This window comes from Cheilinus undulatus, linkage group 8 (assembly GCF_018320785.1).
Source record: "Cheilinus undulatus linkage group 8, ASM1832078v1, whole genome shotgun sequence".
NCBI lineage: Eukaryota > Metazoa > Chordata > Actinopteri > Labriformes > Labridae > Cheilinus > Cheilinus undulatus.
The window spans coordinates 42,522,738-42,537,654 of NC_054872.1; the positions used below are offsets into that span (position 1 = coordinate 42,522,738).

The following is a 14,917-nucleotide window of genomic DNA, read 5'->3' on the forward strand; positions in this document are numbered from 1 at the left end:
CTAACCCTCTTACACTAATGCCCTAACCCTAAACCCATATAATATTGTGGCAATTCTCTGGTAATTAGCTAGTATTCTATCATAACTCTAGAACTCTTACCCTAATTCCCTAGCCTTAAACCCATATAATATTGTGGCAATTCTCTGGTAAGTTTGTAGTATTTTACCCTAACCCTAACCCTCTTACTTGAACTCCCTAACCCTTGTAATATTGTGGCAATACTCTGGTAATTAGATGGTATTTTACCAAATTATTTCTCTGAAAAAAAGGCAATAATTTTCTACATAAGAGTCTTTAGTAAATAATTTTCAAGACATTTTTAGGGTTTGGGTAAAATACCACATTATTACTAGAAAACTGCCACAGTATTACAATGAATTACTTGATAATTAACACATTATTATTAGGTAGATACTTTCTAATCATTACAGAGCTATTACTTTGTGAAATGCCAACTTATACTAGGTAATTACCACCTTATTCTTAAGAAATTGCAGATAATAGCAACCTATTACTATAGGATTACTAGGTAATAAATGCCCACTGAAATGAAGTGCTACTAAATTATGTTTCTTAAAATTGTGATAAGGACTTATCTTGGTGTCTGATTTTAGAATATGCTGTTTACATGCCCAAACACAAACTGGGATACTTAAAAACCAGATCAAAAAACATGATACTCAAGTCCATGTAAAGGCACTCAGTGTAAAATGCATTAAGATATTCATGGGTGAAGGACAATCATTATGTTAACTGATTATTTTATTTTTCGCTGCATGACAACGTTCTCCAATGAAAAGAGTACCAGGAAGGTCTCAGTATAAAATGTTGACATATACTGCAAGTCAGTGGATTGGTCATGACTGAACTGTGTCAGTGAACAAGCAATGAAATTTCCATGAGTAGAGCGCTGCATCAGTCACGCACAAAACACTTGATGTGTCATATTTTGACATCAGACAGCTTGAAGGTTTTGTATTGTTCCTATGTATTTTTGCCATGGCATGTGATGTGTTCATTGGTCAACAAAAGTGAAAAAGCAACCTAATTAATCTCAGATCTTTCAAATAAGGTCCCTCTTTAAGGTCAGTCACAGAATATTTCTGAAGAGAGTTACCGAAGATACAAGAAGGCATGCTTTTGTGTGAAAAGGGTGACAACAAAATCATAAAAGGTTACCATCATTTCCTGTCTAGGAATGCAAAGAAATCATCTCATTTGTGACAGAGGAACAGATTTTAGAATTTACATTCATCCTGAGTGAATATATAAAGCCTTGAAAATAATATTTTTTTAATCTGACATATTTAGACAAAGAGATTTAATAGACAAACATTCCATCTTCTAACAGAGATTGCCTTACCCTAGCCCCCTGGTATGAAATCAGATTAGTTACCCTTAAGTAGGCGATGCAATTTCACAGCAGTTTAGCTGTAGTTTATAAGGTTAACTTTACATTTCACCATATAAAATATTCATCTGAAAAAAGGGAAGCAAAAAAATCCACCACCCTACAGAAAAAGGTACCAACTAGACATTTTTCTTAACTTCTATTCTTGTAAGAATAATAATAAGACTATTATGCTGTAACAGGAAAATTGGCGATTTGCTAATGGCAGCACGATGACTAACATCTTTACATACATTTGTAATAACTTGGAGATTAAATAAATGACTAGAGCAGGGCTAACAATGGCTGACTCAGGGTGGTTAACAATAGCTACAAGTTTTCCTTTTTAGGATTCCTAGCAGGTAATTGTAGCAAAAGCAGATGTTAAAATTGAAATATGAATAAGGAACGGGATAAAGGTTATAGCCAATTCAATGTCACCCTTTATCTTGTCAATCCAAAATTAACAGTGTGGGCTAAAAATTCTACTTGCAACACAAAGTGGTTGTGATATGTAGTTTATTTTAGGCTAGCCAGGTAAAAAAAGTAAACCATTTACTCTGGCTGCTTAAAGGACAGCACACGAACTAGATCAATTATAAATGTGTTTTGTCTTCTGCAGTGTTGGGGGTAATGCATTACAAGGTAATCCAAGTACTCAGATTTTTTTTCTGTTGTTACGAGTAACGTAACACTTTAGTTTTATAATCAAGTAATTGGTTACCTTTTCATAAAAGTAGTCTGCTACTAAAGAAAAAGCTCCAATTTGCCTTTCTCTCCTGTGGCCACAAAAAAATAAGAGAGTGAGCAAAAATAAGCTCCTTGAAGCATCAGTGTTGTTTGCCCTTTATTTCCTGTAAGCATGTTGGCATGTAGCGGCGTGCTAGTGGAAGGTAAACACAGCTGTGCCGGTACGCGCGTGTCGCTTATTGAGCTAGTGGTATGGCAGAGAGGTGACCTTCCAAAGCAGATGTAACTCGGGATCTCTCCTGCTCAAAACTTTCAAATGAAGTTTCTCGGCTCTCTCTTTCAGGCTGCTGACTCTCCATCTGTATAAGTTCTTCTTCGGTCAACTCCGGTTCATACATACAGTGCTTAACAAATTGTCATATTTGTCTCAGAGACCATCCAGCATCATGAAGTGCTTTAATGCGGACTCTTTCATTTTCAGTGAGCTCTCCATGTTTTACCATTTTGAACAGAAATGAGGAATTTCAAACTGAATTCACCTTTTTATACCTAAATTTGAGCCGTCTCACTGGGCTTCTCTGAGAAGTCAGAAATGAATCAAGCATAACATTCAACCACTAAAACTCAATTTTCTGTTCAGGAATGCAAGTAAATAACTATAATTTGACATATTAATCAAGAAATAATAATGTGCTTTACTATTTTTTCATTTGTTTTGTAAATCAGTAAATTTGAAAATTCATGAATAACAATAATAATTATATTTTAGCATTAAAAATATCATTTGGGTTAAAGAGCTTCTACATATTGGTTTATTAACCATTGCAGAAACATAAAAATGATTTTGGTATTTACCAATGCTGTTCATTTAGGGCAGCTGTGGCATAAACCTTACTTTGGTTAGGGTCAGGGTGGTCTAATACATTTGTTAAGCACTGTATATCCTCTTGTATCCACAGTAAATGGCACATTGCCATCACTGGAGTCAAAATCCCTCGCATTATCTTTGTTTTAGCTTACTGTGGTGTTTTCATCCCAGTAGAAGCCTGCAGAGCCAACCAGCTGGTCAGAGGATCAGTGTGCGGCGGAAGGAGACAAAATGACAAAAGCTGCATCATAAATTAGTGCCTGATACAGAGGAGTTTTCTTTTTTTGGGAGAAATCAATCGCTTTGTATGGTTTTGACACAGCGCACAGGCGAGCCAACATATTTTCTTGGCCTATTTTTATGTAAAACCCGTTAAACTATGCGGATAAAATGATCTACAGCCACTATGCGCCGGATCTCTCTGAACTCGTGAAAACTACCAGAGCAACTTTCACAGAAAACACTGGAGGCTAATGCCACTACTATAGCCAAAAACCTCATTTGACCTAACTTCAAAATCCCGAAATACCCCTTTAAGAGCGCTTTCACACTAGGCCCAGCTGTTTTGAACCATGCTGCAGTGCGATTCCTCCCCCTCCCTCTTCATCTCCACTAGCTTGCTCTGCTATGTACCCCTCTTTAGGTCCCAGTTACAGAGCATTTTATGCTAATCATCTTTTAGCACCGACTCTAAAGTTTGACAACTTCATGCCAGGGGCGTATTTGGTGGTAGCCACGGCCAACTAGTCCCCCCCCCCCCCAACCTAAAATCCTTAACAATGACGACTAATCAATACTAACTTCAATTCATTAAAGATGAGTTGTATCAAAGTGGCCCAATCATCCTTATATTTTTCTGCCCTCAGCTAAATAAGGTTGGACACCTAAAATCCTTGAGTAAAAAGTGATTCCAGGTCAGTTTGGTGCTCCATGAAATTTATTGATATTGCATTTCATGATTTATGTGTACTAAAGTTCAGCTATATTTCAGAGGAATACCTCTCCCTGCCAAGTTTTTAGTGCAGCTTTAAATCTCTGAAATGTCTTGTTGTCACTCTTTCATCATGGAGGTGTGCCCTTCACAGCCATCAGTAACCTCTGTCCCAAACTTTCTGTGACAGGTCTTTATTTTTCAAAGAAGATAGATGGCATTGGGCCTGTCAGTGTGTTGGCTTGCAGTGAGTTCACAGGGTGCTGCGTATGGACAGGGACGCACATAGAGAACAGCAGAAGTGGAAAAAAGAGGCAGCAGGTTATGGATGGAGAGTGAGAGTTTGCCGGTTTGTTTATTACCTGGATACTCGGGGTGGGACAGGTGCGAGACGGGGCTGCACTAGGATGGACTGACGCCTCCCCTAAGAGAAATCACCGTATCTCATCAACATAGGAGGAAAGGAGAGGAAAGGAGAGGAGAGGAAAGGAGAGGAGGCTGACAGCGAAGGAGGGAGGGAGGGAGGGAGGGAAAGGCCTGTGTGCAGTGGGCAGGGATGAGAAGGGCAGTGAGGGTTGAGGAAAACAACAGCCACTAAAACAATACAGACATAATGCACAACAAAAAGTGAACAGAAAAAAGACATAAATATACATAAAAATGCGTCCTATCTCACCTCCAAATACGCATTCATGATGGCAATCATACACACACATTATCAGACGTACCAACAGCCTGAAAGCATCAAAGCAGCGTGCCATGCGGTTTCTCATTAACAGGTGTCATGCTTAGGGCGAAAAGCAGAGAAAAGGCATCAATATTTTTAAAGTCCACAGAACAGCTGTATCTGAAAGCAGCTGATTAATCCAAAATCCTTGAGGAAGCTGAATCCTGAAAGTTTAGAAGAACATGCTTATATCAAACATGCAATTTCCTACTCTATGATGTTAAATATAAAAATCTTTAAAACCAAGATATACATTCACATCAATACACTTTTCCCAAAAACAACAAAGAGCATCAGAGAAGAGTATTTTTGCTAATAACTGTTAAACACAAGACCACACACACTCATAAGAACCCACATTTATGAAGTAGCAACCCAAAGTACAGACAACAGTGTGCATTTAATCTGAATGAAACACTTTAATAATTGTCAGGACAAAAACTGTTCAAAGAAAATAGGGGACCTACTTAAAAGAATGGCCTGCACTTTCACACACACATACACACACGTTTTAAAACCACCAAACTTGGGCTTTCTGATATGTTCTATCTTTCCTATTGTTTCTGTCTCTGATCTGTTTCCCCTGTCTTAAGTGTTTTCACATATTACTGTTGTGTCTCCTCACACTGTAATTCTTGTTATTCTTGTTTGTCTTTATTCATTTATTTTTTTTATAAATGTGCACATCACATCTTTTGTACCATCTTGCATCACAAAAAAAAAAAAAAATAATAAAAATAAAAAATAAAAGAATGGCCTCAATTGGTAACAAGCAATTGAACCATTTTAAGTAGGTCCACAATTTTCTTTTCAGAGTACCTGTTAAAAATGTTTGATATTTAAGTTGATGAAACTCTGCATATTTCCACACTATTTCAGGTCCTGCAAAACCCTCTTATTATATTTATTTGTTAGTGGTTTTCATTCACATGTGCTTCTTTGTTTATATTTAGACTGCTGTATGTTTTCATTTTTTAAACATACCCATGCTGCTGTAAAGAAAGCTTGTATTATCTCATATTATTTTGCCCACACATTGTATCATACTGCATTATTCAGTATAAGTTTAAAATCAAACTGTGCTGCATCGCAACATACTATATTAAAATATATCATATACCATGTGTCTTATATCTTATTTTGTCATGTGGTGTTTGTATCCCATGTTTGTGTTGTACCGTAGCATATCATATTGTGATGTGTCGTGTCGTAATCTACCCTCTTGGATTACATCATATCATCACATATCAGAACGTATGATGTTGCATCAAAATGTATTATTTGGTTTGGTATAATGTCGCAACGTATCAGATTTCACTACATTGTTTTCATTGTAACGTATTGTAACATTTTGTAACGTATCGTAATATATAATTTGGCATCATGTTACAATGCATTGTTTTGTAATGTAACATACAGTTTATTGTATCATGCAAAATTTTACCCTAGCATATTAATCCTGTTGTATTTAGGGGTGGAAAGTAACTAATTGCATCTACTCAAGTTACTGTAATTGACCTGCTTTTTTGTGTACTTGTGCTTTTTAAAAGTACTTTTTAAAATCACTACTTTTACTTAAGTATATCTTGGGGGAGGTATTGTACTGAGTTGCATTTCAAAATGCATAAAGTACAGAGTAAAAAATTAACACTAAAAGCCAAAAGAAGAAGGTCCAAGCTTTCTGCCAACAATAAAATAGTTACACTCTACGGTCAGTAGCAAACAGTGAGAAAATGACACCACATTTCATCCTGTTGCGTTTCACAGGTTAAGTAAGACCTTATAATAAACAATCTTGTTGGAGATCAGTATTCTCTTGTTTGTATTTCACATTAACCTTTTTGCACCCCTTCAGAAAATGCTGACGTTTCACCCTTCATGCGAAAAATGTTCAGTTCCTAAAAAGTGCTATAAAAATATTACCTATGCATATCTTCTTTCACTTTCACTACATTAAATCTTTCGACCAACTCCAGTCCTGATCATAACTATTCAATTACCATGTATTTCATTCATAATTTTAACCCTTTAAGGCCATTTTGGAAAAATTGACCCACATGTTTTAAATGATAAAAACACAAAATATGAAATACTTTCTATATATTATTATTTTTGTTACAATGTTTCATGCTAAAATTACTGTAGGATCAGAAATGTATGTTTTAATGGTAGCCAATGGTGCAAAAGTGTCAGTAGGGTGAAAGACGGAACATTTTCTTCTATATATTGTGTTATAGCCCTGCTATTGATGAAACTTTGAATTTCAATGCTTCACTTAAAAAGTGAAATCCTTGCAAAATTTGGTCCCCCTACCATTAACAAACAAAAAAATATTGAGTATTTTTCATTGAAAAATGCAAAAAATGTACCAAGGGGTGCACAAGGGTTAAAAAAAGATCATATTTCACCTTGGAAATCCCTTGGGGATTACAAATACCTACTCAGTACACAATACTGAGTAAATTTTAAATGACTTACTTTTAACTTTATTTTAGTAGATCTACAGAGCAGTACTTTTACTTCTGCTTAAGTAAAGTTTTAACCAAAGTAAGGGTACTTTTACTTAAATACAATTGTCTCGCACTTTTTCCACCTCTGTAGTATTGTAATGTAGTGTATTATATTGTGTATAGTTTCCTATTGTATGATGTCATGTCCTTTTGTATCCCATGCATCGGATCTTATTGTTTTATGTTGTGTCGTATCATATGCTATCGTATCCTATTGTATCATGCCCTGTAATGTTATATCTCATGTGTCGTACTGTATCATTTTACATCATATCATATCAAATTGTTCCATTTTTACCATATCCTATAGAATCATCCATGTAATGTCATGCTGTTTTTGATGTACTGCATCACGATGCTTCTTGTTGTATTGTTTGTGTTACATTTGGCAGATTTTAATGCTGTATTTTATGGATCATATCCTACTGTATCATCTTTTATTGTTTTATATTGTGTCCTGCTTTGTCTTTTCTTTTGTATTGTATCATAGTGTGCCATGTCATGTTTAGCAGTTACCCATGGCTGTATCGTATGTGATGCATGTATCTTATCACACTATATATAGCATTGTGTCATGTCAGGTTGTATTGTATGGAATTACATTGTACATTGTATTGTATCTATTGTAGCTACTCCTATCAACTTGGTGGAAGTTTTTATTTCGTATATTCATTTTGTGACATCAGGGTCCTGATACCTGTATTATTATTATTATGTGGTCTAATCAAGGGTGAGGTGTTGTTTTAGAACTTTTAAAGTACTGGCCTGCAGAAATAATGGCATCATGCCTCTCCTCTTTCACTCCCTATTAATTTACACCCCCACGTGTGCTCCAGTCACACTGAACTGTCTGTTCTTGGTACATGCTGCAGTTTATGTGGCCTTAAGGCTAATACACCAAGCTGACTTGAAAAGCACAATCTATTTTTAAAACAAGCACCTTGAGCTGTTTGTGGATTTTGTCTGTTTATCAACAGTGTATGTCCTCTGAAATGGCACTCACATAAACACCTGTGTGAGATAACTTAAATGAAAAGCCTTGAGGTATGTTCCTTGACAGGCTGGCAATGTCTAATTATCTTTCCCTTGTATATCGAAGCCACTCTTCATTAAAGCACATTAAGAGTTAATTGATGGATTGCCAAGGTACTCAAAACCATCACTGTGTTTTGTTTAGTTGACATCGGTGTTTTTAAGAGACATATCAGGATGATTCATGTTAAATTGTCTTCAAAGTTTTTGTAGACATAAATGTCCCCCTAAGAGGATCTCTTAACATTTCACAGCATCAAGGTTAAAGTTTAATTCCTCCAATTCTTCAGTTCAAGACTAAAATGCCTGCAAACTGCTGACATTCCTAACAGCTTCAGCTCTTCTTTTTAAGTGCTTAGTAGAAAACCTCAGTGTGGCACATTAAGATGGCAAACAGAAGGTAAACAAGGCTACCTTTATGTGGGAGAAAGAACTTTGCAGGGCTCCGCTGTCTGAAGGGGTCATTGAAGGTCAGTAAAGCACAAACAACAAAATATATGTTGTTTATTGTTGATTCAACACAATTTAACCTGTTTAAAAATGTAACCTCCCTTAACGATAATTGGTACAAGCCTTTGGTTTTGGGAGTGTTCATAGTGTTAGAGGGTTCTGGCCTCAGACCCCTTCAGATACCCCCCTCTTGTAGACCACTACTATGATACAGCACATCTGTCTGAACAGAAGGGCTGTAATTTGCCAGTACAACGTTTTAAAAGTTTTTTTTAAATTCAACTTTATTCATAAACAAAGTCTACCAGTTGCATTCATGAAATAACCATGCCGCAAACATAACAGAACACACATTACATAAATAAAACGGACCGGGATTGAGTTATGTATAGACCTGTTTTAGTAGTATTTACGTAAACGGTGGTTCGCTTTAGCTCCTTTAGCTTTAGCTAAAGCTAACATAGCAACGATAGCCAAGTAGTTAACGTGACTACAAAAGCCACTGTAGCAACGATATATTGAACTAAACTTACAAAGCCAAAGTGAGCAACCATTTGCTTAACTACTTCTAAAACAGGTCTAGCTTTTTGCAAAGGTAGCATAAACTAACGTAGCTAATGAAGCTTTGTTTGCTTAAGAATTAGCTATGTTATGAAGCGACATGACCCAAATAGTTCACATAGTTAACGTAGTTTTGTGAGCTTTGGATTTACCTTTGTAGCTGTGTAATCCATTAGTTAATGTAGCTTTATTAGCTTTAGATTTAGCTACATACATAGCTATGTTATCTATGCAGCAAAGCAGCTTTGCAGCTTTGTTAGCTTAAGCCTTAGCTACGTTATCTATGTAAGAGTGTTTTCATGAAGAACAAGGTCTTTTTTCTGTAAACGGTCTGTTTACTCGGCTTGTTAAACATTCTTAAATTTGGTTTTGGGGGTCAGGTTGTTGACTTTTAATTTTTGGGAGCCTAACTCTTACCTAAAGAGTTTATCTGACATATTTTGAAAGGTTTAGCCTGTATTTTCATGCTGACAGATGTGATGTCTAGTGGTCTGAAATAAAAATATTTCAACATTTGTAGGATTTTAAACCTTTACATGCCAGTCTGATTACATGATGTTATGTTGTTTCTAATTTAAATAAAAAGATGGAAAAACATTACAATAACAATAATTTTTTATTTAACTACGGATTGGGCGCTGAAGTGGGGGTTAGATCAGTCTTGAGTATGTTGATGATGAGCAAAGACATTGATTTTTATGTATTTTTACTTTTTGTACAATGTCTGTTTTAAAATTTACTGCACATTAGGACCATTTAGGACAAAAATATCTGCCTCCAAAAGCTGCTTTATAAAACATAGAACCAGTGTTAATTTTGACAGCTATTTTTAATTTTAGTCTCAGCCTTAGTCTTTAGATTAAATGTCTTTTAGTTTTAGTCACATTTTACTCATTTCTACCCTTTATACAGTGCTTAACAAATGTATTAGACCACCCTGACCCTAACCAAAGTAAGGTTTATGCCACAGCTGCCCTAAATTAACAGCATTGGTAAATACCAAAATCATTTTTATGTTTCTGCAATGGTTAATACACCAATATGTAGAAGCTCTTTAACCCAAATGATATTTTTAATGCTAAAATATAATTATTATTGTTATCCATGAATTTTCAAATTTACTGATTTACAAAACAAATGAAAAAATAGTAAAGCACATTATTATTTCTTGATTAATATGTCAATTTGTAGTTATTTACTTGCATTCCTGAACAGAAAACTAGTTTTAGTGGTTGAATGTTATGCTTGTTTCATTTCTGACTTCTCAGAGAAGCCCAGTGAGCCGGCTCAAATTTGGGTGAATTCAGTTTGAAATTCCTCATTCCTGTTCAAAATGGTAAAACATGGAGAGCTCACTGAAAATGAAAGAGTCCGCATTAAAGCACTTCATGATGCTGGATGGTCTTTGAGACAAATATGACAGGTGGTCTAATAAATTTGTTAAGCATTGTAGTTATTAGTCTAGTTTCAGTCATAAAAACATCCCCACATTTTAGTCTTAATTTTGATTTCAAACATTTATTCTCATGCCTAAATCTGGTACCATTTCTTGGTAGTGTGTTCCAGGAGAGGCAGAATAGCTACAGATGAACTGTATTTTGACTGATTTACCCAGAGAGGAGAAATATCATTGATTTTGAAAGTCTGACAAAAACAGTTTTAGTCATCAAAGTTCTATTTTTGGCTTTTCTTATTCAGTCTTTATCATGGAAAAAAAGGGTGTCAATGAAAATTTCCAGTCATGGTTTTAGTTGACAAAATGAACACTGCTTGAACCTAATTTTCAACTTTTTTCGGGTTAAACCTTTCAGTCAACTTTAGTTGGTATCAAATGACCAGTGAGTAACACATTCAAAAGGGAGTCTTCTGGTTACTCTGGAAGGCAGAACATGACATAGCTGCTCTTATCATTCACATGACAAAGCCATCACTTGTTTCGTTTCTGTTTTTGTATGGGTTTTAACCCCTCGGCATTCTTTGTCTCTGCCTTCTGGTTTGAACAGCCATCTGTGTTAGCATTGCTATTAACAGCAAAGGCCACAATGCTTAATTTTATTCAAATTTGTCAATGACCATTACATTTGAGTTATCTTCTAATCCCAAAATGTTGCCCTGTGACTCTTGTCTTGGCTCTTATTCTAACTTTTAGGGTGTTTCCTTACAGCAGTGTCTAAAAAAATCTCCATCTGTTTGTGCTTTTGAATAGATTGACATCCCTTCCTTTAGAAGCATGTCATAAAGCATCTTAAAAATGCAGTACATATGGTGCACAAGCCCTCAGTAAAGTAAAGAAGTGAATTTACAACCCTGGAGCACAGGAAGCGTAACCTATCCTTTGATAAAACTTTAAAGTTTTTAAGAAGATTTCCCTCTCCATGGTTTGTTGTGTTGACATTTAGGAACACATTCTTCCTTTAAACACCAAACTGAAGATCACCTCCAGCTCAGTGTGAATGTTAAGCAGGTTTCTGCTCGCTCTGTGCTCTTCTGTAATCCAATAAACATTTTTGTCGAGGCAGTTGCAGTGTTTGAATTGTCACGGATGGATATAAAGCCATATGTTGCTTCTGAGGTAGGGAAAAGGGAGGAAAAGAGGGATGAAAATGCTGGAGTAACCCTTTCATGCTGCTTATAACAGCTCTAAACTATTCATTTATTAGGCTCTAATAACTTTATTAGTGCCTATATTCCCTATATTCCAGAGGGTTGCATTTTTTTTTAATACAACAACCTTGACAGTCCTTCTTTAGTCTGCAGGCCACAGTGTCTGTGGTTTCAAAAAGTATTTCAAATTTTGATTCATGTGACCACAGAACAGTTTTCCATTTTGCCATTTTAAATGAGCTCTGGCCCAAAGAAGACAGGGTCATATGGACTGTGTTCACTATGGCTTCTTCTTTGCATGGAGCAGCTTTAACTTGTGAATGCCATGGCCAACTGTGTTGACAGACATTGATTTCTGGGAGTGATCCTGAGCCCATGCAGGGATTTTCAGTACAGAATCATGTCTTTTTTTAATGCAGTGCTGTCTGAAAGCCCCACAATCACAAGCACCCATGTTTTTCCTCAGACTGGTGAACCTCTACCCATCTTTATTTCTGAGAGACTCTGCTGTTCTAAAATGCTGCTTTAATACCCAGTCATGTCACTGACCAATTGCCAATGAACTTAATTAGTTGCCAGATACTCCTCTAGCTGTTCTCATTAGTACTGATTATTTCCCAGCCCACTGGTGCTCTGTCACTATTTTTTTGAGATGTGTTGCTGCCATCAAGTTCAAAAAAAGCTCACGTTTTTAATGAAATGGTAAAATGTCTCAGTTTTAACATCTGATTTGTTGTTTAAGTTCTATTGTGGATAAAAAATGGGTTTATGCGATTTAGTTTTTATTTACATTTTATATAGTGCCCCAACTTTTTTGAAATAGGGGTTATGTAAAGTAGTGATTTAAAAACTGTAGTTTTAAAGTGGAGAGAACTATCATTTTAAAGTGTTCACAAACTTTTTTTTAATGGCAGTGGAAATGTGTGGTATTAATTTTATTCTGTGATATTTTATTGTGCATATCAATTGCATGTTTATATTTTTAAAAATCGTATTAATTCTGAGTGTTTTAATACTGTATGCTCCAAAAATAGAAGGAAAGCTTTTTTTTTTTTGTTTTTTTGCTGACTGTGAAAAATACTCATCCTGATTAGTCTGGCTTTTGAAAGTGCTGAATTTTAAACACTAAAAGTGGGTTTCTCTTGGTGTTAATCTATTATTTTTTGCTATATTCTGCACTAAATCAGATACCACTTATTTTTGTCCTAATTGCCCACACTTTATGGCACCCAGTTTATCGACCTACACTGCAAACTTCATCCATCTGGTAACCAGCTGGGCCTGTAGGAAATGTTTTGCAAACTAAACAATGATATGGAGAATGGATGAAGAGCTGCCATGATAAGGGCATTTGTCAGTTCAGTGAAATTGATGTAGATACTATTATAATGCCTTTAACATGCTCTGTTGAATCCAACAGTGTGCTATCCTATCAGTGCTTCCCAGTTACATGTTTTACATGTATGCTGTATGTCACAACATCTAATAAAAGCATTTATCCCCCTTGTTTCACACATTTGTGAGTTAGCTAAATTAATTAATAAAGGAAGACACTGGCCAACATTTTGCATTATAATATTATAACAATGAATACTGCAAGTAAAAGTCACATCAGCTAATTTTTCAGACACACTTTAGCAAAAACTTCCTTTATCAATGAAACTGTACCAACTTCATTGCTCCATGAATCCAACAGTTGATCAATCAAAGTAGAAATGATCAATAATATAAACTTTCATTACAGTCCTACATCACAGGCTACATGATAAACAAAGACAGAAGCCTGGTCCCTGTTAATACCCACAGTATAATTATATTCCTCTAAATGCATGGCCTTGTGGGGATTCTCAGAATATATAAATGTCACATTATGTTCTCAAGATTCTGCCAGCTCTTCCCTCTTGGCATGTTTGATTATTTTTTATTCCTCTTCCCTTTTGATGGGTCATGAGAAATCTACCGTGAGGAGTTTCTTTGATTTTCCGTGCAATTAATTTATTGACAATAATTCACAAACAGGATCAAATGAAAGCAGGAAGAAAGGCTATGTAGTAAGGCTACTGTTTGAACTCTTTGACACAGAAATGAGCTCTTTGAAGCCGGGTATTATTTTATTCATTAAAAAAAACTGTCTGGTATTATGCATTGATAGTTCCTTCATGTTTTAAAGAGTATTACAAATGATCCATCAGATGTAGTCTGAAGAGAATCTAAAATATAAATGCTTTTATTCTTATAATGGATGCACTCTTAGCTGTGGCTACATTTAAGTGGGGCGGTTGCAAATTTGAATTTAGTTCCAATTAACCGGCCTCACCTCTAAGCATAGCAAAAACCCCTTTGTGTCTTTGGATTAAAAGATTAATATGGGTAAAGATATACGATAACACTTTCCAATAAAGACGCACTTTTGGCATTAATGATATGACATTTCTAAACTGCTATGAATTATTAAAGCATTAGTAATGCATTCATATTCATTCTTATCCTACAACCAGATCCCTTTTCTGATGTCTTACAAATGCATTAATAAAGCATGAATTTATGTGGGGCAGCAGTAGGTTCAGTCGGTCATCTATGAACTGAAATGACAGGGGTTCAGCCCCCAGCTCAACGTGTCCTTGGGCAAGACACTTCACCCCAAACTGCTCCCACTGCTGCATGAGTGGCGTGTGAACGTGCATGGATGCGTAGGATTAATTAACATTGATGGCTACTATGCATAGCAGCCCTGGCTATCAATGAATGTTGAGAAAACAGCTGTGAAAACACTTTGAGTAGTCAGCTGACTGAAGTGCTACCAAGTCCAAATGACATATAAATGAGTTAATACTGCTTTTTAAATTCTGAGTCAAGTATTAAGTGATTTTTTACTAATGCATCAATAAAGTCTTCATAGTGTTGATTATAAATGAAATCTAAATTAGTAAAATGATGCTCTATAAATGCTTTATTAATGTGTAATAGTGTGTAGTTATTATAAAGTTATTATAAACTTAAAACTTATAAGAGCTTGTTTGTGCCCTACTCCATCAGGGTTTTGATTGATTTTTCTTGAGCTCTCAATAAAAGCTCTCTCTTGTGCTCTCTGTTCTCTTATCTTTTACCTTCCTATTTTATCTTGTAATTTATCTTTTTCTGGTTAACTTTTTT

The 14,917-nt window shown here is 35.5% G+C and overlaps 1 protein-coding gene across 9 annotated transcripts in view; it reads right to left on the minus strand.

Moving 5' to 3' along the window:
- The window catches only part of syngap1b (synaptic Ras GTPase activating protein 1b), a 319,808-nt gene that overhangs the window by 14,033 nt on the left and 290,858 nt on the right, over positions 1–14,917 (minus strand). For 8 of the 9 annotated variants that reach the window (XM_041793457.1, XM_041793462.1, XM_041793461.1 and 5 more), the window contains one exon: positions 4,243–4,304. The exons of the other annotated variant lie outside the window; for it this stretch is intronic. In XM_041793457.1, the coding sequence (XP_041649391.1) occupies positions 4,243–4,304 (62 nt within the window). The remainder of the gene's footprint in view (positions 1–4,242; positions 4,305–14,917) is intronic. 9 annotated transcript variants of the gene reach the window in all.